Raw genomic sequence first — 24,291 nt, 5'->3', positions numbered from 1 at the left:
GAAGACAACTATATTAATGTAGTATTAAAAATTTCATGCTGCTTCTACACAATAGGTAAACTTTTTTAATGTTTTCAAAATTATATTTTATTTTTTAGAGTCATAAACAATATCATCTCAGTGCCCAAATAAATATTTTATCTTTAAAAATTAATATTTTTTAAAATTAACTTTTTAAATGGCCCAAAAGAAAGGAGAATGGCTTTTTCCCTCTAACGTCAGGATTTTAGTTTGGCATTTTGGAAAAAATAAATAAACCAGAACAAAAGGCTAAGCAAACATTTCCTTTTAAACAAGCGTTAATATTGTCAAAAATTTATGTCGGTTGATATCTTTATTTTAATCAAGTACTACAAAAAATAAATTGCAAGTTTTATCTGACTACTACTTGAACTAACGTTCTTCTAAATTTTAAGTCAAGTTGACTTACTGTGTATTTTCAGGGGAAAGAAGAGTAATTCGTTTTGCTATTTGAGCAAAATTAATGTTCCAGAGTCAGTATTTAGACTGCTATTCTTTGTAACAGCCAATTGCAGTTCTTAGAGGGAAAAACTGTAATTGCTATAAATTTTCCTGTACTATTATGGAAAAATTGTATCATTCTCAAGGAGCTTCCTTGAAGGATGCTGTAGAATTCTCTGTGTATCCACTTTAGTCAGATTTCTAAATTAAAATGTTATGCATAATGAAACCAGTTATATCTATACCTTTCAGCTACATATCTTATATGATTAAAAATTTTGAAAACTGTAGCCTATGAATTATAAATATTGTTCTTGAAATTACCTTAGTCACAAAGTTTAAATTTCTTAAATTAAGCTTCAGATTGCTATGTTTTCTGACCAATTCCTGATAACTTTTCATAATTTGCCCCTAATTAAGCCCATCTTATTAACTATAACTACTAGCCAAATACATGCTACTCTGATATTATCAATGTGAACTCTATAGTCTTTTAGTTTTCATTTAAAATTATTTATATCAAGTAAACCAAAGTGGCAAGATTAACATATTTTATAGGTTTAAAGTTACAGTAAATAAGAAATTTGCTTATATTAGAATTTAGTAATTTTTAAAAAGTGTATTTCCAATTTTAATTTTTTTAACGTTGGTTTTTTTACAATGTTTTCTTTTACAGCTTAATGTGTGAAAAAAGAATTTTTGAAACTGTGAATAGTGTAAGGCATCCCTTTTTGGTGAACCTTTTTGCATGTTTCCAAACCAAAGAGCATGTTTGCTTTGTAATGGAATATGCTGCCGGTGGGGACCTAATGATGCACATTCATACTGATGTCTTTTCTGAACCAAGAGCTGTGTGAGTATGCGTTAGACATTTCTGAGTTTTTCCATGACTGATTTCTTTCTGGAAAGGAAAAGAACTCTCTGTGAATTGTAGATTTTTTTTTCTTAATGGAAAACAAACCTTTGCAAGAAGGGTTACATATTACTGTTTTGCCATATATAAATGTATTTACTCTGTTGTCAGTATTGAAAGTGATCATGGTTTACCATAAATCACACTTGATAATTTATGCGATCTGGGGTCCATTTTAGTAAAATTTCTTTTTTTTTTTCTCCTATTAGATTTTTTTCTCCCTAGGGAATGCCATCCAAGCCCATTGGCTTTAAATACAAACTCTATACAATACATCAAGTGAAAAAAGAAAATACAGAAGAATCCATATTATATATTTGTATAAGATTTTTGTATTTGTATTTTTAAAAGGAAATTTAGGGCGGGCAGTGGTGGCTCTGTGGCAGAATTCTCGCCTACCATGCCGGAGACCTGGGTTCGTTTCCCAGCACCTGCCCATGCCCCCTACCCCTAAAAAAAAAAAAAAGAGGAAATTTAAAAGAATATACATTAAGTAATTGTTGCATGTGATTATAATATCTCTGAGAGAATACAAAGAAACTAAAGCATTTATTGCCTCCAAAGGAAAAGAGGGTACAAGACAGAATTTAATAAGTGTCTCTCATTTAACATCCCAAGCTGAACTCCTGATTTTTCCCATTAATTCTCTGATCTCACCTACCACTCCCCAGAGCTGCTATTCTTCTAGTCTTCCCTGTCTTATGAAGCGGCAGTACCATCTACTAGGTGTTCAGGCCAAAGCCAAAGAGTCATTCTTGAGTCTCTTTTTCCCTCACCTACAATATCCAATCCATTAGCAAGTCCAATAGACTCACCCTCCAAAATATATCCCAAATCATAAGCCCAAAACATAAACCTTTATTGGATTTAATCTTGAATTTTCATTCCTTGTCTATATTCTGCTGAAATAGCAGCTGATATTTATTTAGCAGTTTTACTTTCACCCCTTCGTCTGATTCTCGCCATAAATTTTTAGAAGTATTTAGAGCAGACAGTAGTAATACAGATAAAACCTTCAAGTTTTTGGTTAGGAAATGGGGCAAAAAAGAGGCAAAATCCAAAAATAGTAGGCTACTAATAATTCATTCCTTGAATATTTAGCAAATTAAAAACAGGGCATCCAGACTGCCTAGCCCTGTACTAATGGCCATGGGAATTTATTTGCTTTTGTTTTTTTATATTTTATTTTTGAATTTTAGTGGGATATAAAATGGAGTTCTGCCTTAAGGAACTTTTATTTTTGTTGAGAATACAAGTCATATGCAAATGAGTTAAGCCCAGTGAAATGCAAGAATAAAATGCTACATTGCAGTACTCCAAAGCTGACATGATTCCCTGCCATCATTCAGGCTCATTCAGCTCAAATATCATTTCTTTAAAGGTCCTTTCCTGAGCACCCTATCTAAAATGCCATCACACTCCTGACCTCTAAATTAGGTCATTCTGGTTTTTTTCTTGTTTTTTCTTCCTAGCATTTGTTTTCAACCTTCAATCGTCTTAGTTATTTATATTTTACATTTTTGTTGTCTGTCTCCCCTCACAAAACAGAGGAGCAAGGACCATGCCTATCTTACTTACCAGTGAGGCACACAGAAGAGTGTTTTAGCTCATAACAAGCAATTAGTGAATTTTTATTGCCTGAGAAATATAGAATCAAAATTAGTTTGATTTCTAAATTTGCTCTTTTCTGCTGTGTGACTTCAGACAAAGTAGTTATTCTTTGGCTTTCACTTTCTGCTTCTGTAAAAATATTTACCTTAAATTTGAAGATGAAATAAGCTAATTAATTAAACTATCTTAACAAAGTACCTGATACTTATTAAGCACTTAGTAAAATACATATTTTGAATAATATACCCAATTATTTGTTGTGTTGAGTATAATCAGGGTAGTTTGTTTACAAAGAAAGAAACAAATGAGAAAGCAGTTATTTTTATATTTTGGAATATTGCCTTGCCATTGAAATAAATTTGCTAAGAAATTGTGAGTAAAAATCAATGCCTTAAGCAGTTTTAGAATGATGTTTGTTTTAATGGACTTCAGCTACATCCTTTAAACTTCTGTTAAGTAATTATAAAAGATCTAATGTATAATCAAATAAGTACTTATAAATAGATGATTTTAAAATTCTCCCAAATCATGGTCCCATTTTTTAAAAATAAGTAAATTAAAAGCATGCTTTATTATCAACTTGTGTGTATAAATGCATTCTAAAAATTTGAAATAGTGTTCATAAAACATATAAAATTAGTATCTCTATGGAGAGTAACAGGTTTGAGGAGAGATGGACAGAGAATGAAGAAAATATTGTACTTGTGGGGGGGTATCATATATTTTGTAGAGGGAATATTCATGCATTACTTATATGATTAAGAAATAATTTTCGAATGCCCTACATGCTATGTGTACTGAAAGCAGATTTGTATTTTTAAATTCATTCATTGATTTATTCCCACCCTCCTTATTCAGTGAGCCTACACTCTATCAGGCATTTAGGATGCAACAGTGAAAAAGAAAAACATCATCTTCCTTCTAATATTCCAGCTGGACCCAAGTTTTTCTAAGAGTCAGACACAGTATCCAACTACTTGAGCTCTCTGCCCGATTCATAGGCAGTTCAAAGTCAACATGTGTAAAGCCAAACTCATTCCCCCCGCCCAAAACTTTTGCTGCTTCTATATTTCTTTACCTATTCATTCCACTAAAAGAAGACCTTGAGAGTCATCCTCAGCTGTTCCCTCTCCTTCATCCTCTACAGCTAATGAGCCGAATCCTGGTCATGCTAATTTTTAAGTATCTCTTGAATCCATCTCTTTTCATTGGAAGTTCTCAGAATCTTTCATCTGGGCTATCATAATACCTTATCTGTTCTTTTTCCCTTTGGTTCTCTGCCTATTTACATATACATCAACTTCTACTCCGTTAGAATAAATCTCTCTAAACCATAAATCTGGTCATTCTCTCTTGATTGAAATGGTTTGATTCTCTATCACAAAGAGAAGATATTTCAGTATTCATAATATATCATCAAGGTCCTTCACCACTTGACCCCAGCCTGTCTTTCCAGCCTAGTCTATTTCTCCTCCACATAAACATTTTCCTTACTTCAGGCACATCAAACTTGTTATTGCTAGTCAAACATGTTATGCCTTTTTGCACTTGTGTTCTTTTTTACACACTTTTATCTTAACTTAGGGAAATGCCCTATATTTCTCTCACAATACTTCTACTCTGTCTTTCTACCCTGAATGTCCATTATAATTACTTCTACAGAACCAGAACAGATCTCCCTTCTGAGATCTCAGAGACTCCATAAGACAAAGTTAGGGCTTCCATTGTGGAGACTGTATTTTTTTTTTTCATTTTAATTTCACCCCAATATCTACCACAATATCTGGCACAAAGGAAGGACTAAGTAAATATTCGTAAAATTAACAATCGAGTCCTGCTTTGGCACATAAATATATAAACTGGAATCTTAGAGCAGTGAAAGTTGTTAAACTTCTTTTGATTTAATTTTTAAACAGATTTTATGCTGCATGTGTAGTTCTTGGGTTGCAGTATTTACATGAACACAAAATTGTTTATAGGTAAGTAAATTTTTATACTTTTTAATTGTGCTTACTTTGGTATAAGTTAGAATTAAAGATACTTAAGAAGGATACTTCATATTTAAATAGCATCCTTTCCTGGTACCTGCCCATGCAAAAATAAATAAATAACTTCATAATTTTCTGCTACCTATTAGTGATCCCTAAAAAACTTCAAACCCCAATTTGAAAGACATGTAGCTGACACAATAATTAAATGATGGACTTCTTCATTCCTGATCCTCTGCATATTCCCTAATTAAAATAGCTGAATTATGAGTTAGCCCTTGAAAACGCAATTCACCAACAACATTTATCTTAGTAAATATTTTTCGGTCAGCTGATCCACTGCAGAATACCACTCTAGACTAGTACTACTTCAAAATGTGTCCATGATGAAATAAGTAGTTTTTGCCAAAATGTAAAAATAGCACATTACTTTCTTCATCAGGAAAGTCTGTCTGTCAGCTGAACTAAAGAGTGTACTTAGTGACATAGCTTATTTATGTACTGGCAATAAGCTTATTAGAAAATTATAGATAAGTAAAAAATAGTTTATGGCCCAGCAGCCAGTCTGTGGACCATACTTTGGATAGTACTGCTCTCGACCAAACAAAGTATTGTATTGAGTGACACCACTCAAGACCAAACAAATTATGGGAGAGTCAGTCAGAATTAAGAGACTATAAATTAGAATTTATTCAGATTTCTAACAGTATTTCCACCTGGTTGATATTTTTTACTCAAAGGAGAAAATACTTTCTGTTAGTTTATAATCAATTAATATGAATGAACAGCTTTCCATTTTGAATTACTCTCTTAGAAGGTTAAATCTTGCCCCCATGACACCTTATTTATAGTTAGCTTGACAATTCTTTTTCATGGCTGATATATAGACAAATTTTAACTCAGTCTACATCATATAATCACAAATTATGAATTAGTAAAATCTGAGTTGAAAGTCCTTAGGGTGGTGTGAAGGTGGCTCAGTGGCAGAATTCCTCACCTGCTGTGTTGGAGACCCAGGTTTGATTCCGCAGTGCCTGCCCATGCAAAAAAAAAAAAAAATAGTACTTGAACTCCTTCCGTGCTGTAAACATATGTAAATAGAACATTCCTTTTTCATACACATTCTTTGTTTTCTATGTATTGGGGAGATTTGTTCAGAAACTATATTATGCAGAGCATTAAACTTGCCAAAAGGAAGAAAAATGTACATTTGTAGTATAATATTTATGTTTCAATCCATAATCTCTAAAAACGATTTTTAGAAAGAGAAAGTGTGGCTCCAGTTGAAATGATTTTTTGCTACATTATCTACTGATTTTATTGATTTTTTTCATTTTGCATTTTTTCATCCTGAACAGAGATTTGAAATTGGATAATTTATTGCTAGATACAGAGGGCTTTGTGAAAATTGCTGATTTTGGTCTTTGCAAAGAAGGTAATTGGATGTTTTAAAGTTCCTTTTCTAATAGATTGCTATTCCTTTGTATTTTGGTAGTTTTCAAGTCTGTCTTTAGAAAGCAAAATATATATTTTAACTTTATTCTCCAATAAAATGGTACAAATTGTTCATGTAGCCTAATTACCACATGGAGAATTTATTCTGTGAATATGAGTCAGATTATGTTCCCAGAAATCATAGTATAAGACTGAGATTCTCTTTCTGTGATTAATAATTTTGTCACTATTCTAGGAAAGCATAGGTTAAGGTTTAATTATTTACTTCACTGGGACTGTACAGAGTGAATTATATAGAACTAATAACTCCTCCAGTTTCTTAAACATGTTAAAATTTTTAAATAGAAATATTTATATATATACATATGTATACATATGTGTATAGAGAGAATGTGTTCTGTATACTCAAAAGTAAATAAGAAAGCGGGAGAAATTTGAAATCACAGGTAGCATAAGAAAGTGTGAAATAGTAACTCTAAACTGGTAGTTTCTTGTTTGTTATTCAACTTTGTTCCCATAATACAGCACAATGTTTGGCATATCATAAGTATTCAATGAACATTCAATTAATAAGTATTTGGATTGATAAATAAATGAATGAACTATGTAAATATGTGTCAACTAGGTATCTACTGACCTCCTGATTGCTGAATCCAGTAAAAAAAAAATTTCTCTTACTGACCTTCTCTGTATTGGGCACTGTTGTTTTAAATGCTTTTGTTCCTCAGTCTGTCCATAACCCATAGCTTTTCACTCCAGTTACTATCAACTATATGCTAATTACTCCCAAACTTATTATTTCCTTTCTCGTGCATTCCAAATATATACATTCAACTATATTCACACAGCTCTCCTTGAATAGTCACTAGAAAATAAACCAAATGCTACATAAACAACAAGTTCATTTTCCTCAGGTAGACTAGTTCTTGGTGGCATCACAATCCTCTCATTCTCCCAGCTGGAAAATGCAGAATTATCATGGACTCTATTCATTTTTCTACTTTCTTCATCCAGTTATTTATCAAACTCTGCTGATGTTCACCTCCCACATATTTCTCAAATTTGTCTTTTCTCCTCAACCTGCCAACCGTCTTCTTCTTTTAACGAGACTGCTAAGTTCTTTCCTTCCTGTAGTCTTTTTCTCCTTGAAATCAACGTGCCATGCAGTTGCTAAAATACTACCAGGGCTCATACAAATACAAATCTGACTGTCACACATCCCTCCTGAAAACCTTCCAATGACTTGACTAGCATTAACATGAGTAGCAGTTCTCTACCTGATCTGCCTCCCTTCCTCTCCAGACTGATCTCTTGCTCTCTGCCTAGCACTTTCTGCTTTAGCAACAATCAACTGTTTGTAGTCTGTGTCTCTCTACCACTATCATCCATCTCTACTTTATTTGCTAATTAACATCTGTTCATCCTTCAGACTCAACTCAGTTGTTAACTCCACTGTCAAGTTACCTGAGGCTCCTTTCCTTACCACAATTCTCAAGTCTGCGTTAGGAACCCATCTTTAGTGTTTCCACAATTTCTTATGCTTACTGTATCATAAAATTATCAATATATATATTTTTTCCTCCAGTTTCCTGTAAGTTCCTTAAAGAAAAGTAACTATGTCTTACTCATCTTTGGGATCCCATCACTTAGTACATAATAGGTATTCAGAAAATATGTACTTAGAAAATACGTATTGAATAATCAGACACTATTTTATATTGAATCTACTATTATGTAATAGTTGATTATAATAATAATAGCTAATAGTTGTTGAGCACTTTCATTATGCCAAGCACTTTACCACATGCTTCGTATGCATGATCTCTTTTAATCTTCATAATCCTCAGAAGGAAGATAGTATTACTGACCTCGGTATACACGCTGAGGAAACTTAGGCTTAGAGAGGTTAGGTCACTTCTCTCACAAACTCTCACGGCTATCCAGTGGCAAAGCTGAATTTATAACTGAGTCTTTATGACTCCAAACCCTGATATTAACCAATTCCTTGGAGTTTTCCGGTCTAATTGGGCCTGCTTTCAGACCCTTTTTTTTCCAACACCTTTAAAAATGTATTGGAATGAACGAAATATAACTATATTACTATTGTATATGCATATCTTTTAAAATTTAAAATAAAGAGCTTTTCTTTTCTAATTCTTTCATAAGATAACTCTTGAAATACTTTGGAATGAAATATGGTAACTATATTACCATAATTGACAAAATATATATGCATTACATTTAAATGTCATCCATTTTATAATATTACTATAGAAGTAGTTGTGTCCTGAAATATGCCATATGTAATATTCTCTGCCTATGAAGAGAGCACAGAATAAAAGTCAAGAAACACAGGTTCTGTTTCTGTTTTTAACTTTCCTCTTAATCTTTCAAAGTCATTTAAAAGGCTTATGTAGAACTTATATAGATATTATATCAACTCTTTTTAAAAATAAGATTTTATTTAAAAAAAAAAATATGACAATGTTAAACATTTTTTACCCAAAAATGTATGTATCCTTCCATCCTAGTATTGTCATGCTTTTAGTTATACCCTTCAAGTCTTGTCCCATAGATGTACAAATTCATTTATGTTTCTCAGTCACCATATGTACGTTGCTTTTTGAGCTTAGAATTAGACCTTTTCTTTCACCTTCTTTCATAAAGTTACACTTAACACTTTGGAATACATAGAGACCTTATTTTCAGTAGCTAACGTATATTATTGATTAATATATTATCAAAGTATCAATGATATTATTAGTAGTTTAAGTGCTAAACTACTAATCCCATATCTCTATATTATACGATACATTTGGTCAATTCATCATTATCCAAGGATTTACTTGGTGTTTTCCAAACTGTACTTAATGTTATTTTTATAGTGAACTAAATTAGCTTATATAAAAGGTTGTTTTGGAAAGATGATAAAAATTGAAGCTTCAGAATCAATTCATTTTCTGGTATTGTCTTAGCAGTCCTTGTAAAGTAATAACAATAGAAAATAAATTACTAAAATGAAGGATGGGCATTTTATTTATTCTCACCCAGTAAATAGACAATAGAGTTGCTATTGCACAATTTTCTCTAGAATAATCTTTAACATTTTCTTTGAAAGTCTTGTATATATATATATGAATTTCGTTTCCATGTACAAATGTTCAACTTTAATTTTGCCTACTAAGAATATCTTTTAATTATTTTGCTGAGCTTGTATAGAAAGAAAGCTGGGGTTTTTTGTTACCAAAAATTGAAATTTTTCCTTTTTCAGGAATGGGATATGGGGATAGAACAAGCACATTTTGCGGCACTCCTGAATTTCTTGCCCCAGAAGTATTAACAGAAACATCCTATACGAGAGCTGTAGATTGGTGGGGCCTTGGTGTACTTATATATGAAATGCTCGTTGGTGAGGTAAGCAGTATAAAATAGGTCAGAGAGAGCAGAGGAAAGAGGATTGAAAGAAGAAAGCATGTCATTTATAATGCCACCCCATATGTCTCTGGCCTAAGTGGAACTTAAGTTTTTGTTTATAGCATACTAATAATACACTCTGCTTCTGTAATACCTTCTGTCTTTTAGATGTTTATATGATCTGTGGAATGCATAACCAATGCTTTGAAAATAATTCTTTATATTTCAGAATTGCTGTGATGATGTTTTATGATTTTAAGATATAATCATATACAATTGATCGTTTTGTAGGGAATAGAAGAGCAGGAAGACTTATGAAAAGAATGTATTCTGTACCTATAAAGAAGTGTCACCAGGGTGTACATTTGTCAAAAATAAAATGTTAACTCCAAAAATGGTAGAGTAGAATCAAAAATTTTACCCATTTTTTCCCCAACTATTTTCTGTAGGTTAACTTGAAATAAATTTTGGGGAAACTTTATTGTACACAGGAATTGTAATCACTTAGGACACAATGAATGATTTTAAATAAATAAAGCAGTAATAAGAGAGTAGACTAATATATTGCATCATAAATCATTAGAAATGATAAATTAAGGTAGATTTGGGAAATTAGTAAATCTTTGACAACTAATTGAAAATTACCAGAGTGACAATGATCTGGAGATGAAAGAAAAATTATCTTATGTGATTCATTTATTGTTCTACCATTTCCCCAGGGCCAGCAATGTTCCTTGATTGCCAGAAATTTCTAAAGTTTTGCCCTGTGCTTGTCATTTAGTGGTACTTATTCTCAAACAAATAAATAAATGCCTGTTAGTTCATCCAAATGGACAGCTGCTTTTGTTATATCAAATTGGAGTAGATGCGCTGGAAGTGAAGAGGAAAAATAGTTAATTAAAATGGTGTTTACCCTGTGCTAGGCACGATTCTATGTGTTTTATAAATATTAGCTCATTTAATTTTTCAGAAACCTTATGATGTCGATACTAGTCCTTGGCCCGTTTTCAGATACATAAAAGAGTCACAAAGTGGTTAATAACTTGCCTAAAGTTCCACCACTCCCAAGTGGTATAGCTGGTACTTTAACCCCCAACATTCTGACTTCAGAACCTATTGAATAGAAAGATTTATTTTAGGTCTGTTCCCCACAGGTCTTTCTTCCAAAAGTGCCAGAAGTATTCATAAAAGTTCTTTCTATAAGCTATGGAATACTTGAACTCCTTTTTTTTTTTTTTTTGTCTTTTTTTTTTATAAAAGTCAACATTTTTGTAGCTTTGTTTTTAAATGTAACATTCAATTAAATATGAGATTTATTAACAAAAATTCTATGCTTGCTTTAAAATTCATTCTCCATATTAGAAATGACATGGAGAATTGTGAATATTTTGCAAAAATACTACTATACTACTAGAATTAGTAGTATAAATTAATTACCGCTTTACTCTACTTCCTCATGTTCTAAAGAAACGTAAGGATTTGCAGGAACAAAATGAGGATGCTCCTGTTTCATATTTTTCAAAAGAGCTTCTGATTAATTGAGCTTTTACATCTAGAAGATAAGAGAAAATGGACCCTACTATTCCTTCACAATTGCTTTTTGCAATTTCATTTCTCCTTAGCACCTCTATAATGTGGAAGTTGGGAAAAGAACTAAACTTAAACTTGAAGCTTAAAATTTTCAATTTAAACTTTAAAAATTTCGTCAATACTGTTTTATAGCATTGATAAGATTTTATGTGTGTTTTTTTAAAAACTGACAATAGTAAGGTTTAGTTGAAGTTTATACCAGTGTTTCTCTATTATTAAAAATAATTGCAAACTACCTGAGTGTATCATGCATTTTCAAATTTGTATTTGTATATTTCTACTAGTTTTGAGGACTGGAAAGACTCCAGGAATAAACTAATATACCAGGTCTTCTTTTCCCTGTGCCAAAACAAGGTGAAAGTATCAGAAAGTTAAATAACAAGTAACCCTTGGAAACTGGATTGAGATTCTATGAATGGTGACATCTGAATAGACTATTGGATTCATACCGTATGTGCTTAAAACACATTTGTTAGCCTCCTTTTGTTAGCTTATAATCTGTTTGCAGAAACAAGGTACCTCAATATTTTAACAAATTTGTAGGTACCTCTTTGCTATTCAGAGACTTGTAGAATGACAGTTTTCGGAAGTACAGAATTGACTAATCAAATAGGAGACAGCCACAATGTATTATCACTTAAGATCCATGTTAAAATCCTTGCAAAATAAAAATTTTCCCTGACTTGCTGTCAATCCCAGAATGAAATTAGATTCTTCTACATTGTAGGTATTTTGAATGAATGACATGTAGGTTTTGATAACTGAAAGGTTTGAAAATTTCTTGGTTACAAGCATCCCCCTTCCCTTTCCAAAAATACTGCTTACTGCTTGGCTCTCATTCTTTGATATGTTACAGGAAACTAGCAGCCAAATCAAACCTAACAAAGCTAAATAGCATGTATTTTTCCAACAGCCAGTGATAAAAGAGGGTTAGAGGTACTCAATTCATTTTGCAACTCTTTTCAGTCATTTTAAGGTACTAAATGATACCTAGACATTTGTTTCCTGAGATAAGAAAATAATTGAGTAAACTCAAAGCCATCTGAAATTCTGAGGATGTGTCGCATTTAACAGCCAAGTTTTCAACATAGCTGAGAGTTTATCCTTTTGTGCATCAAAATGTTATGCTGAATATAACTCATCCTCATTATAGTCATTTTGAGCACAGATTTTAATGTGGTGCTTACTGAAGTGAACCAAGACCTATTGTGTATATGGGACATTAAATATTCCTGAAGTGTGTGCTCTTTGAGTTCCTGAGTCTGCTTTTTCAGTCTAATTTTCTTGGCAGCCGTCTTCGTGCCATCATTGTACCTGCTAATATCTAATTCTGTTTTGCCACCATTAATTTGCTTTAAAATCCAAAGCACATATATAACTAATGTATTTCCACAAACTGTTCTTCCTTCTATAGTAACACATTATCATATTTAACGTTCCTATTTTCTTCTGTCTTTGCACAAGATTAAAAAACTTCTTGAGGATTGTGTCTATTGTCTAAATATTCCCCAGTGTCCAGTAGGAACTCTAAATATTGACTGTCTGGCCTGAAACATAAGTGACTAGAATAAAATGTAATAGAACAGAATGAAATGGAATTAAATGAAATGAAGTAATTTGATATGAGCAAGTGTGTTATAAGGGACTGTGAAATATTTTAGGGGGATATTCAGTAAGAGCATATGGCATAGCATCTAGGTAAAGATAAATACCTGTTATGACTTCATGAAATCCTTTTATATTTATATTGTTTGGGTGGATTTGCGGTAGAGAGTTGGCTTTCTCTCCCCACTATATGGTTCTTCATTGTGCTTTGGGTAGGTGTGACTTATATTATTGAAACTCATTTTAACTTACTCAAAGATATTTCTTCCAGTCTCCCTTTCCTGGTGATGATGAAGAGGAGGTTTTTGACAGTATTGTAAATGATGAAGTAAGGTATCCAAGATTCTTATCTACAGAAGCCATTTCCATAATGAGAAGGGTAAGAATTAATGGTTTGTAAACTACTTAAATTTTTTTTTATAGTGAAGGAAATTTTCCAGTAGAACTTTAGAAGTTGTTTTTTCAATTCACAGATATTGCATGGTTCAGACAGACACTTTCAAAAGATAAACAAATCTTTGAAATTTAGGAAAATCCTTATTAATGAAATTTCTGGTTTTAACTTTTCTACTTTACACTATGTTAGCTATTAAGAAGAAATCCTGAGCGGCGCCTGGGAGCTGGTGAGAAAGATGCAGAAGATGTAAAAAAGCACCCATTTTATCGGGTTAGTATGAAAATTTAAGTTATTTTTGTAATTGAAGCAATTAACAGTAGGAAAATAAAATGATCATTTCATGTTTTGTGATCCAGCTAATTGATTGGAGTGCTCTGATGGACAAAAAAGTAAAGCCACCTTTTGTACCTACCATTAGAGGACGGGAAGATGTTAGTAATTTTGATGATGAATTTACCTCAGAAGCACCTATTCTGACTCCGCCTCGAGAACCAAGGATACTCTCAGAAGAGGAGCAAGAAATGTTCATTGATTTTGACTACATTGCTGATTGGTGTTAAGTTACTAAACACTGTGAAACAAGCAGACCGTCTTACAAGAAGACCTCTTAAGAATCACAAATCTATTTACTTTCTGTACCATCCATAACTTCAGAGGTTTTTTTGTTTGTTTGTTTAACACGTGAAGATTTTCTTAAAAGTACTATTCTCTACCTTCTTCAAAAGTGGCTTCTCAATGTATTTTCATTGTAAATCTGAGCACTGGAAACAGTTTCATGGAGTTTAAACTGAATGAACATTGACCATGAAAAGGTCCATCACAAATGAATACTTTGAATCAATAGTCTATTTTTTGAAAAAGAAAGAAAAGCACTCATCTACAGAACCTAGCTTTGCTATATGTCTGCCTTAAGTGGAAGAAATTAATCAGTTAACTTCACTTAACTGTGTTTTTTTTTAAAAAAAAAAAAAAGGTCTTGGAATGCTAATACCATTCACAGTGTGGTTTTATTTGAATAAGGCAAATGCTCTTTTTTTTTTCAAAGAAATGGCATTAAAATCAAAAAAGTACTTGTTGTTTAAGCACATTTGGGGCTTGATTTTTAAAAACAGAATGAATTGATGCCTTGTTTTATAAATTTTCTATATTTATTAGGAGAAAATATTTTCATTGCCTTACTTTTTACCAACCATGGAATAGATCCTCATAGCTGACCAACAGAGCTACTTGCCAAACAGTTTTTTTGTTTATAACAATTCAGAGACAAGCAGAAACAGCTTAACATCAGCACTGACTTAGACTTTTAAAAACAAAAACTTCTGATCACCTGAACCAAGATACTATATTACCTGTATGCATTCCCAAAGACTAGACTCATGCATGTTCAGTCATGACTTCTTCCAAATTCAGTGAACTGATTACCCCCCTTTTGATATTTGTTCCTCACTTTTCAACTTAGTTCATCTTGTTCTTGTGTCTGCTGTAGAAGGTAACTATGTCTTTGTTAAACCATAGGGATTATCATTGTATACATGCTGTGAACATGTATATGTGCAAGTTGTAATGTATTCTGTGTTGTAGGCTTATTATTTAATTTCACCACTTCATCACTTTTGTACAGTGGCCAAGCAGACACCCCAGACTCCAGCATTTACGTGAAGTGCATTTGTACATTTTAGGCCACTGGATCCAGATTTTATATTGGCAGTTTCTGAGGGTAAAAAGCAATATATTGTAACAGAATGTATAAATATTTTTGATAAAACAGTTTATATTTTATAAAAATTATTATAACACTAAAACTGTACCTCAAAAGTCTTAAAAATAATTTGATCAAATGCATTTCACAAGAGGGACTAATTGTGGCTTTTTAAAATACTTTTAAAGGAAAATCTTTTTGCCTGCCAATGACTTTCCTCTTGCTGTGAGGTGATTTCTTCCCCCCTCTAGTTCATGAGTTCACTGCTTTTCCTTAATTCAGTAATAACATCTTTGATCCTGTACTTAGCATGTTGGGGTCATCATACCTCAGGAATATCAACTTATTAACTCACCATGTTGAATTAATCATTTAATCACACTGAGCTTATCTTTTAAAAATTGTTCATTATATCCTATGAGAAAAGAAAAGCACACTGATTTAAAGGAGTTGGGCTAAAAACATTTATAAATATTTTAGCCTTGCCCCACAGTATGTTGGTGTGTTTTTATTGTACTCTGAAGAAGAATTCAAATTGTTCAAAGATAATTCATAGTACCTCTCTGACATTGATTATTACCCAAATCTTAGGGGGAAAGTCTTATAGAAAGCATGAACAATATACCATTTAAAGTTATTTTAAAATTCCACTTAACTTCTTTGGCAAAGGACAACAGAAGAACTTAGCTTAATTGTCTGTTTTTAATTTAAACAGTGTTAACAACAACATTAAAAAAAACACTACATACTTTTGAGGTACAGTCTTCTCACCTTCTTTGGTTCTAAATATGCATAGAAAGCAATGTCTGAAATAGGCTTTTAGCATTAAAAACTGACATAGCATTTTGTAACTACACAGTGTACAGAGTTTTTTTAATTGAAGTCAATCACTAAAAAAATTAGAGGGCAGGGTATATTCACACAATTAAGCTGAAAAAAAGCACTAATTTTTCTGTAGTTTTAAATATATATATATTTTTAGTCAGATTTAAATTTTATAAACTAGAGTGTAAATATATTTCGCTATTACTGTATGTGTAAGTGACTGCTCAAGCACTTTGTAAGGAAATTAGGATATTTTAGAATGGTACACTATGCATTCAAATGAAATGTGCCTTTAACTATGTCATTCTAAAAAATAAGTGTTTTGCAGTCATAAATTTACCACAAATGCACAAATTAAAGTTTAAATAGATTGCAATTTGTAACTTTGGTTTTACGTATCGTTTCCTTTTATGAACTTCCTCTTGATCAAAATATGCATTAGCTTTACAGTGTTCAAAATCACAAAGACTAATAACTTCAATTAGCCATCCTGCAAATTCTTTTTTGTCCTGAGGAGAAGCTAAACGGAAGATTCAGGGCAAATTTTCCTCTTCACAAGGAAATATAGAGAAAGTTTATACCTCTGCTGTATATGGTCAGTGGCATCTTTCATCCAACAGGTATTTGTGGAAGCCTGTGTGCTACACACTGAGGAGATAGCAAGGTGACAAAAGCCAACAGAGTCTTCATAAATGAAGAATAGCATGCATTAATGCTATGGAAAACACAAACAATAGTACATGTACTTTTCTCTTGTTTGAGGTTAATTTATTTTATTTTAGAAGCTGAATTTGCATAAAATAATCCAATTAATGAAATATTACTAGCCATTGTATAATCATCTCATACAAAAATTGTAAATGGAATATTTTGGAATACAAAATGATCCATGCTATCCTTGTAACACAAATGGAGATCATAATGGAAATTGCCATTATATGCTGACTGTGTGAAAGCTACCTTGTAGACTCAAATCTAAAAACATTTTTGGAAGCAGTGTCTGTCTTCTCAAAGCAGCTGAGAGTGAATATGAGAAAGCCAAAAGACCAAAGGCCAATTCATGGATAATAATCTTAATTTTAATTTAGAATTCTTACTTACCTGCCAGCCATCTTTTGAGTTCTAGTATTTCTCTCAGATATTGGCCTTCTACAGTAATCTGATGGATAGAGACATAGCAAAAATTTCATTGAAAAATAAATTATATATTCATGCACTTATGTATGTGGGTGTGTGTATAATTAGGAGGTAAGCATTTAGCTTTTAAATTTAAATGTCAGAACTTTTGCTTAATTTCTGCTTCTAGAATTATAACTAATTAAACTGTAAGGGACCCTACTGTTGTTCACAACCCCCAATAAGACAAATAATTTAAGAAATTGCTCTTCTCATTAAAAGTAGAAGAGGATCAGTGATTGTGGAAGGATAGAGTAGGAAGCTTCAGGAATTGATTCCTCCACCAGAACAACTATTAAATGGGCAGAAATTTTCTGAAATCAACTATTTCAAAACACAAACTCCAGTAGAACACTGTACAGCATCCAGGGAAGAGCATGAGGAAGAGACTGGTAAATTATGGTAAATACCATTACACTGCTCTCCCTCTTGTGGTTACCATTGTCCAGCCCCCAATTGATGGAAGGTACCAGCAGCCTAGCTTGCTGATACCAGGGAAGGACATAAAAATCCACTTCCCCAAGATCCATGGTGGGCACCGTTCAATCACTGATCACAGCTTTTGATTAGCCATTTCAGATTGCTGGGGACCCAGATCAGAGGGTGGCCATTGTTCCAGCCCACCTGAGACAATGGCAATGGAGGGGATTTAAAGACCATATGCTTCCTCAGAACTGCGGAAGACAGTTTAAAGAGTTGTATTTGCTGGGCAGGTCAAAAAAGTGCAGCTTTGGGGAACCATGGAAGAAGCTGCAGGAACCCTTCCTATCCCCTTCATTCCTACACTCCAGGACAGTTTAGAGCCAGCCAGCACTCTTTTTTGTGGGTATGATGGTTTGGAATTGTATGTATCAGAAAAACATGTTCTTGAACTTAATCCATTCCTGTGGATGTGAACCCATTGTAAGTGGAAGCTTTTGATGAAATTGCTTTAAGGTGTGGCCCACCTCAAACAGGATGGTTCTTAATCCTTGAAACTTAAGTCATTTATATCCGGAATGAAATTCAGACAGAAAAAGCCAGAGAAAACAAGCTAAAATCTAGTGGAAGAAAAGAGAAGCCCTAAGAGGCTGCCATGTGGATTGCCATGTGACAGAGGAGCCAAAGACCAAGGATCACCTTAATGATGCCTTAATTTGGACTTTTTTCCAGCCTCAAAACTGTGAGCCTATAATCTCCATTGTTTAAGCCAGCCCCTTGGCCTGATATTCCTTGGGTAGCCAAAGGAACTAAACAGTGGATCCCTGGCCTTCATCCAGTTGAGAACTCAGGACTGACTTGGGAAACTCCTCCCAGTGTGCCCTCTCTCCCAGAAAAGCAGCTTGAGACAAGGAAAGCAGTGTGCAAATAGTTGAGGCAAATAGCCGGGTTCAAAAACTTATCTGCATAAATCTAGCAGTGGAACACCTGAGAGAGGGAGGTCTGTCTCCTGAGAAGTGGAGGGCATATTTAAACTCCTATAAACAGAACTTCTAAGGCCACTAGCAAGCACAAGCCCAGGAGAAGACACAGGCCCAGAGCAGACAGGGAAAACTTTGCTTTGCTTTGGGTAGTTGTTCTTAGTAGGAGGGCTGACACTAAAAAAATTCTGTCTTATTGCCAGCATGTTACATACTCAAGAAACAGACAACTCAGGGAATAAATCCCAGAGTTAGCATGTTTAAATATTAAAATGTACAGTGTGAAACAAAAGAGTACAAGGCAATGAAATAGGAAATGATGGCCCATCCAAAGGAAGAGGATAAAAATTGAGAAAGCAGCAATAAAGACCATATTGTGGACATATTGGGCAAAGATTTTTTTTTTAATGATCTTTAGTGTGCTCAAGGAGATGAGGGAAAACAGAGAAAGAATTAAAGGATATCAGCAAAACAATTTTACTGAGAATCTCAGTAAAATTTTTTTTTATTTATTAATTTAAAAAAATTAACCAAATAAAACACCAACATATATAATCAGTAATTCACAATATCATCACTTAGTTGCATATTCATCATTTCTTAGAACATTTGCATCGATTCAGAAAAAGAGATAAAAAAGACAATAGAAAAACAAATAAAACGAAAACAAAAAAAAATTATACCTACCAAACCCCTTTTCGCTTTCATTGATCACTAGCATTTCAAACTAAATTTATTTTAGCATTTGTTCCCCCTATTATTTATTTCTATTCCATATATTCTACTTGCTTGTTTCAAGGTAGATAAAAGGAGCATCAGACACAAGGTTTTGACCATCACACAGTCACATTGTGAAAGCTATATTATAATCATCCTCAAGAAACATGACTACTGGAACACAACTCTACATTTTCAGGCAGTTCCCTCCAGCCTCTCCAGTAGATCTTTTTTTTTTTTTTGATGGATAAGACAATTTTCAGAATAGTAGGATTCTTATATATTTTTTAATTTTATTAATTTTTATAATTTTTTAATTTTATTAATTAAAAAAAATTCCAAGAAACAAACAATCCCAACACATACACTCAGCAATTCACAATATCATCACATAGTTGCATATTCATCATCATGATCATTTCCCAGAACATTAGCATCAATTCAGAAAAAGAAATAACAAACAGAAAAAAAAAAAAAAAAAGATTTTACAGGCCATACCCCTTACTGATCCCTTTCATTGATCATTAGCATTTCAAACTAAATCTATTTTAACATTTGTTCTCCCTATTATTTATTTTTATTCCATATGTTCCTCTCATCTGTTGACAAGGTAGATAAAAGGAGCATCAGACACAAGGTTTTCACAATTACATAGTCACATTGTGAAAGCTATATCATTATACAATCATCATCAAGAAACATGGCTACTGGAACACAGCTCTACATTTTCAGGCAGTTCCCTCCAGCCTCTCCATTACATCTTGGATAACAAGGTGATATGTACTTAATGCATAAGAATAACCTCCAGGATAACCTCTCAACTCTGTTTGGAATCTCTCAGCCATTGACACTTTGTCTCATTTCACTCTTCCCCCTTTTGGTCAAGAAGGTTTTCTCAATCCCTTGATGCTGAATCTCAGCTTATTCTGGGATTTCTGTCCCACACTGCTAGGAAGATTCACGTCCCTGGTAGTCATATCCCACATAGACAGGGGGAGGGTGATGAGTCTGCTTGCTGTGTTGGCTGGAGAGAGAGGCCACATCTGAGCAACAAAAGAGGCTCTCTTGGGGGTGACTCTTAGGCTTAATTTTAAGTAGGCTTGACCTATCCCCTGTGGGGTTAAGTTTCATATGAACAAACCCCAAGACTGGGGGCTCAGCCTATAACTTTGGTTGTCCACACTGCTTGTGAGAATATCAAGAATTCAACTTGGGGAAGTTGAATTTTCGCCCGTTCTCACCATTCCCCGAAGGGGACTTGACTTTGCAAATACTTTTCCACTCACTGATCAAATCACTCTGGGATTCATCAGGGCATCACCTGGACAAACCAACAAAATCTCATGTCCTGTACGAAGTTCCATGTACTTAAGGTGTTCAATCAACTATCTACATAAGTTATATTAGGAGATGAACTAGTCAAAGTATAGATTTGTACCAAATAAACATTTTTTGCTTTAGTCTCACACAGTTGAAATTTTAAATTATTAAGTACCATCTATTTTCAGCACACTGCAGTAATGACATTCTTTTGTTCTTCCTCATGCAAAAACATTTTTTAAATTTGTACACTTAGTCACTATCATTATACACTCTAGGCATTCCTAGGTTACACCATCTCAATCTTTATCGTCTATCTTTCTTTGTGATATCATTTATGCCCCAGCCCTCCTCCCTCTATCATTCTCATATGCAGCTTCATTCAGTGTTTTAACATAATTGTATTACAGTTAGGTAATATTGTGCTGTCCATTTCTGAGTTTTTATATTCAGTCCTGTTGCACAATCTGTATCCCTTCAGCTCCAATTACCCAATATCTTACCCTATTTCTATCTCCTGATGGTCTCTGTTACCAAGGAAATATTCCAAGTTTATTCACTAATGTCAGTTCATATCAGTGAGACCTTACAGTATTTGTCCTTTTGTTTCTGGCTAATCACACTCAGCATAATGTCCTTAAGGTCCATTCAGGTTGTTACATACTTCATAACTTTATTCTGTCTTACAGCTCCATAATATTCCATCTTATGTAAATGTCACAGTTTGTTTAGCCAATTCTCTGTTGATGGACATTTTGGCTGTTTCCATCTCTTGGTAATTGTTAATAATGCTGCTATAAACATTGGTGTGTAAATGTCCATTTGTATCCTTGGCCTCATGTCCTTTGAGTAGAGACAGCATATAGATGGGTCCTGTTTTTTAATCCGTTCTGCCAGACTATGTCTTTTGATTGGAGAGTTTAATCCATTAACATTCAGTGTTATTACTGCATGGGTAGTACTTTCTTCTACTATTTTGCCTTCTGGATTTTATATGTCATATCTAATTTTCCTTCTTTTTACCTTTACTCATAGTCTTCCTTTCTATACTCTTCTCCACACCTCTCTCTCTGTCTTCGTACCTGTCTCTAGCGTTCCCTTTAGTACTTCTTGCAGAGCTGGTGTCTTGGTCACAAATTCTCTCAGTGAGTTTTTGTCTGAAAATGTTTTAATTTCTCCCTCATTTTTGAAGGACAATTTTGCTGGATATAGAATTCTTGGTTGGCAGTTTTTCTCTTTTAATGATTTAAATATATTATCCCACTGTCTTCTCGCCTCTATGGTTTCTGCTGAGAGATCTGCGCATAGTCTTATTGGGCTTCCCTTGTAAGTGATGGATTGCTTTTCTCTTGCTGCTTTCAAGATCCTCTCTTTCTCTTTGACCTCTGACATTCTGATTATTAAATGTCTTGGAGTATGTCTATTTGGATCTGTTCTCTTTGGGGTACGCTGCATTTCTTGGATCTGTAATTTTAAGTCTTTCATAAGAGTTGGGAAATTTTCAGTGATAATTTCCTCCATTAGTTTTTCTCCTCCTTTTCCCTTCTCTTCTCCTTCTGGGACACCCACAACACGTATATTCATGCACTTCATATTGTCTTTCAGTTCCCTGAGTCCCTGCTCATATTTTTCCATTTTTTTCCTGTAGTTTCTGTTTCTTGTCGGATTTCAGATGTTCCATCCTTCAGTTCAGAAACCCTATGTTCTGTCTCTCGAAATCTCCCATTGTAGGTTTCCATTGTTTTTTTCATCTCTTCTACTGTGTCTTTCATTCCCATAAGTTGTGTGATTTGTTTTTTTCAGACTTTCAGTTTCTTCTTTTTGTTCTTTCCTTGCCTTCTTTATATCCTCCCTCAATTCATTGATTTGGTTTTTGATGAGGTTTTCCATGTCTGTTCGTACATTCTGAATTAATTGTTTCAGCTCCTGTATGTCATTTGAATTGTTGGTTTGTTCCTTTAACTGGGCCCTATCTTCAATTTTCCTAGTGTGATTTGTTATTTTTTGTTGGTGTCTAGGCATTTAATTACCTTAATTCGTTTATTCTGGAGATTGTTTTCACTTCTTTTATCTAGGGTTTTCTTGCTGGATGAATTTGTTGTCTATCTGTTCTTTGACATTCCATTCAGCTTTATCTGGACCTTTAGCTTAACTTTTGTTTAACAGAGGAGAATTTTTCAGTTCTTGTTTCTTGCCCTGCTTGTGTGGTGCCTTTCCCCCACACACACTTAGGAGGGTCTACTTAGATATTATAGACCACAGCCAGATTTTCCCAGACCAAACTGGCCTCCTATCAGGAGGAATCACCTGCATCGGTTTTCCCTGAGGGTGAGACCCAGCAGGTTGAAAGACTTTCCTGTGAAGTCTCTGGACTCTGTTTTTCTTATCCTGCCCAGTATGTGGCGCTTGTCTGACTGCAGGTCCCACCAACATAAGATGATGTGGTGCCTTTAACTTTGGCAGACTCTCCCTGCTGGGGGCGTGGTGGAGACAGAGGAGAGGTTGTAAGCTGGTTTTAATGGCTTCAAATTACCAAGTCCTGGTGTCTGAATTCCTTGATGGAGGGATTCCACCTGGGTGGGGCTTCACCCCTCCCCTGGGGAAGGCATAAGCTCCAGATAAGCCCTCAAAAGAGCTCATTTCTGCCTATGCCTGGGGTAGTTGCAGCCTGAAAAGTCCTGCCACTGTATCCAGAGGCAGTCAAGCTTTTTAGGAAACTTCTGTTTCATTCCCCGCCCCCCCCACCCCCGCCTTTTTTTGTCAGTCCTGCCCCCTTGGCACCGGGGCAAAAATGAGCAACCTCAGCTTTGATCAGGTTCACCTAAGCTGGGGGCCTATTTTTAGTAGTCAGAATTTGTTAATTAGTTCCGCAAGTGGTGTTTGATTGTCCCCAGTCCCTGCTACTGGTAAAGTCCTTTCCTTTCCCCTCTGGGAAGCGGCCTGTGGGGGAGGGGCACTGGCCACCGCAGCTTTGGGAACTCACGTTTCTGGGGGCTGCTTGCAGCCGGTCCAGCTGGTCCAGACTGTGGTATGCTGTGTGTCCGGTCACTCTCTTGGCTCCAGGAGCTGTTCTGTACTGTTTCTGGTTATTTAGTAGTTGTTCCGGAGGACAAACTAAAATGCGCACGTTGTTAAGCTGCCATCTTGACCTGGAAGTCCTCAGTCCTCTTTCAGTAAAATTTTAAAAGAAACCACAGAAATATATTCCCAAGAGGGTTTCAACAGCAGACTGGAATTCATTAGAAGAAAGAGTCAGTAAGACAAGACAAGAAGGAAAGAAAAAATTATAAAAAGTAAAAGTAGCCTGAGACTTCTGAAACACCATCAAATATGGCTTATGTATCTCCTAAGTCTCAGAAGAAGAAAGAGATGTAGGGGCATGTTCTGGTTTGCTAACTGTCAGAATGCAATATACCAGAAACAGAATGCCTTTTAAAAGGGGGGAATTTGAGTTGCTAGTTTACAGTTCTAAGGCCAAGAAAATGTCCCAATTAAAACAAATCTATAGAAATGCCTAATTAAAGGCATCCAGGGGAAGATACTTTCATTCAAGAAGGCCGATGAAGTTCAGGGTTGCTCTCTCAAGAGAGAAGGCACATGGTGAACACAGTCAGGGTTTCTCTCTCGGCTGAAAGGGCACATGGCAAGCATAGTGTCATCTGCTAGCTTTCACTCCTGGCTTTCTGTTTCATGAAACTCCCCGGGAGGCATTTTCCTTC

The 24,291-nt window shown here is 34.4% G+C and overlaps 1 protein-coding gene across 3 annotated transcripts in view; it reads left to right on the top strand.

Annotated features, from left to right (window-relative positions):
- The window catches only part of PKN2 (protein kinase N2), a 158,265-nt gene extending 139,165 nt beyond the window's left edge, over positions 1-19,100 (top strand). For all 3 annotated transcript variants that reach the window (XM_077120365.1, XM_077120364.1, XM_077120363.1), the window contains 7 exons: positions 1,139-1,315; positions 4,903-4,965; positions 6,333-6,409; positions 9,701-9,843; positions 13,310-13,417; positions 13,625-13,705; positions 13,792-19,100. In XM_077120365.1, the coding sequence (XP_076976480.1) occupies positions 1,139-1,315; positions 4,903-4,965; positions 6,333-6,409; positions 9,701-9,843; positions 13,310-13,417; positions 13,625-13,705; positions 13,792-13,995 (853 nt within the window). In that variant the 3' untranslated portion in view covers positions 13,996-19,100. The remainder of the gene's footprint in view (positions 1-1,138; positions 1,316-4,902; positions 4,966-6,332; positions 6,410-9,700; positions 9,844-13,309; positions 13,418-13,624; positions 13,706-13,791) is intronic.
- The last annotated feature ends 5,191 nt before the right edge of the window (positions 19,101-24,291 follow it).

This window comes from Tamandua tetradactyla, chromosome 11, assembly GCF_023851605.1.
Source record: "Tamandua tetradactyla isolate mTamTet1 chromosome 11, mTamTet1.pri, whole genome shotgun sequence".
NCBI classification, from domain to species: Eukaryota; Metazoa; Chordata; class Mammalia; order Pilosa; family Myrmecophagidae; genus Tamandua; species Tamandua tetradactyla.
Note: the sequence above shows the minus strand (reverse complement) of the source record. Positions and strands in the feature narration are given on the sequence as shown.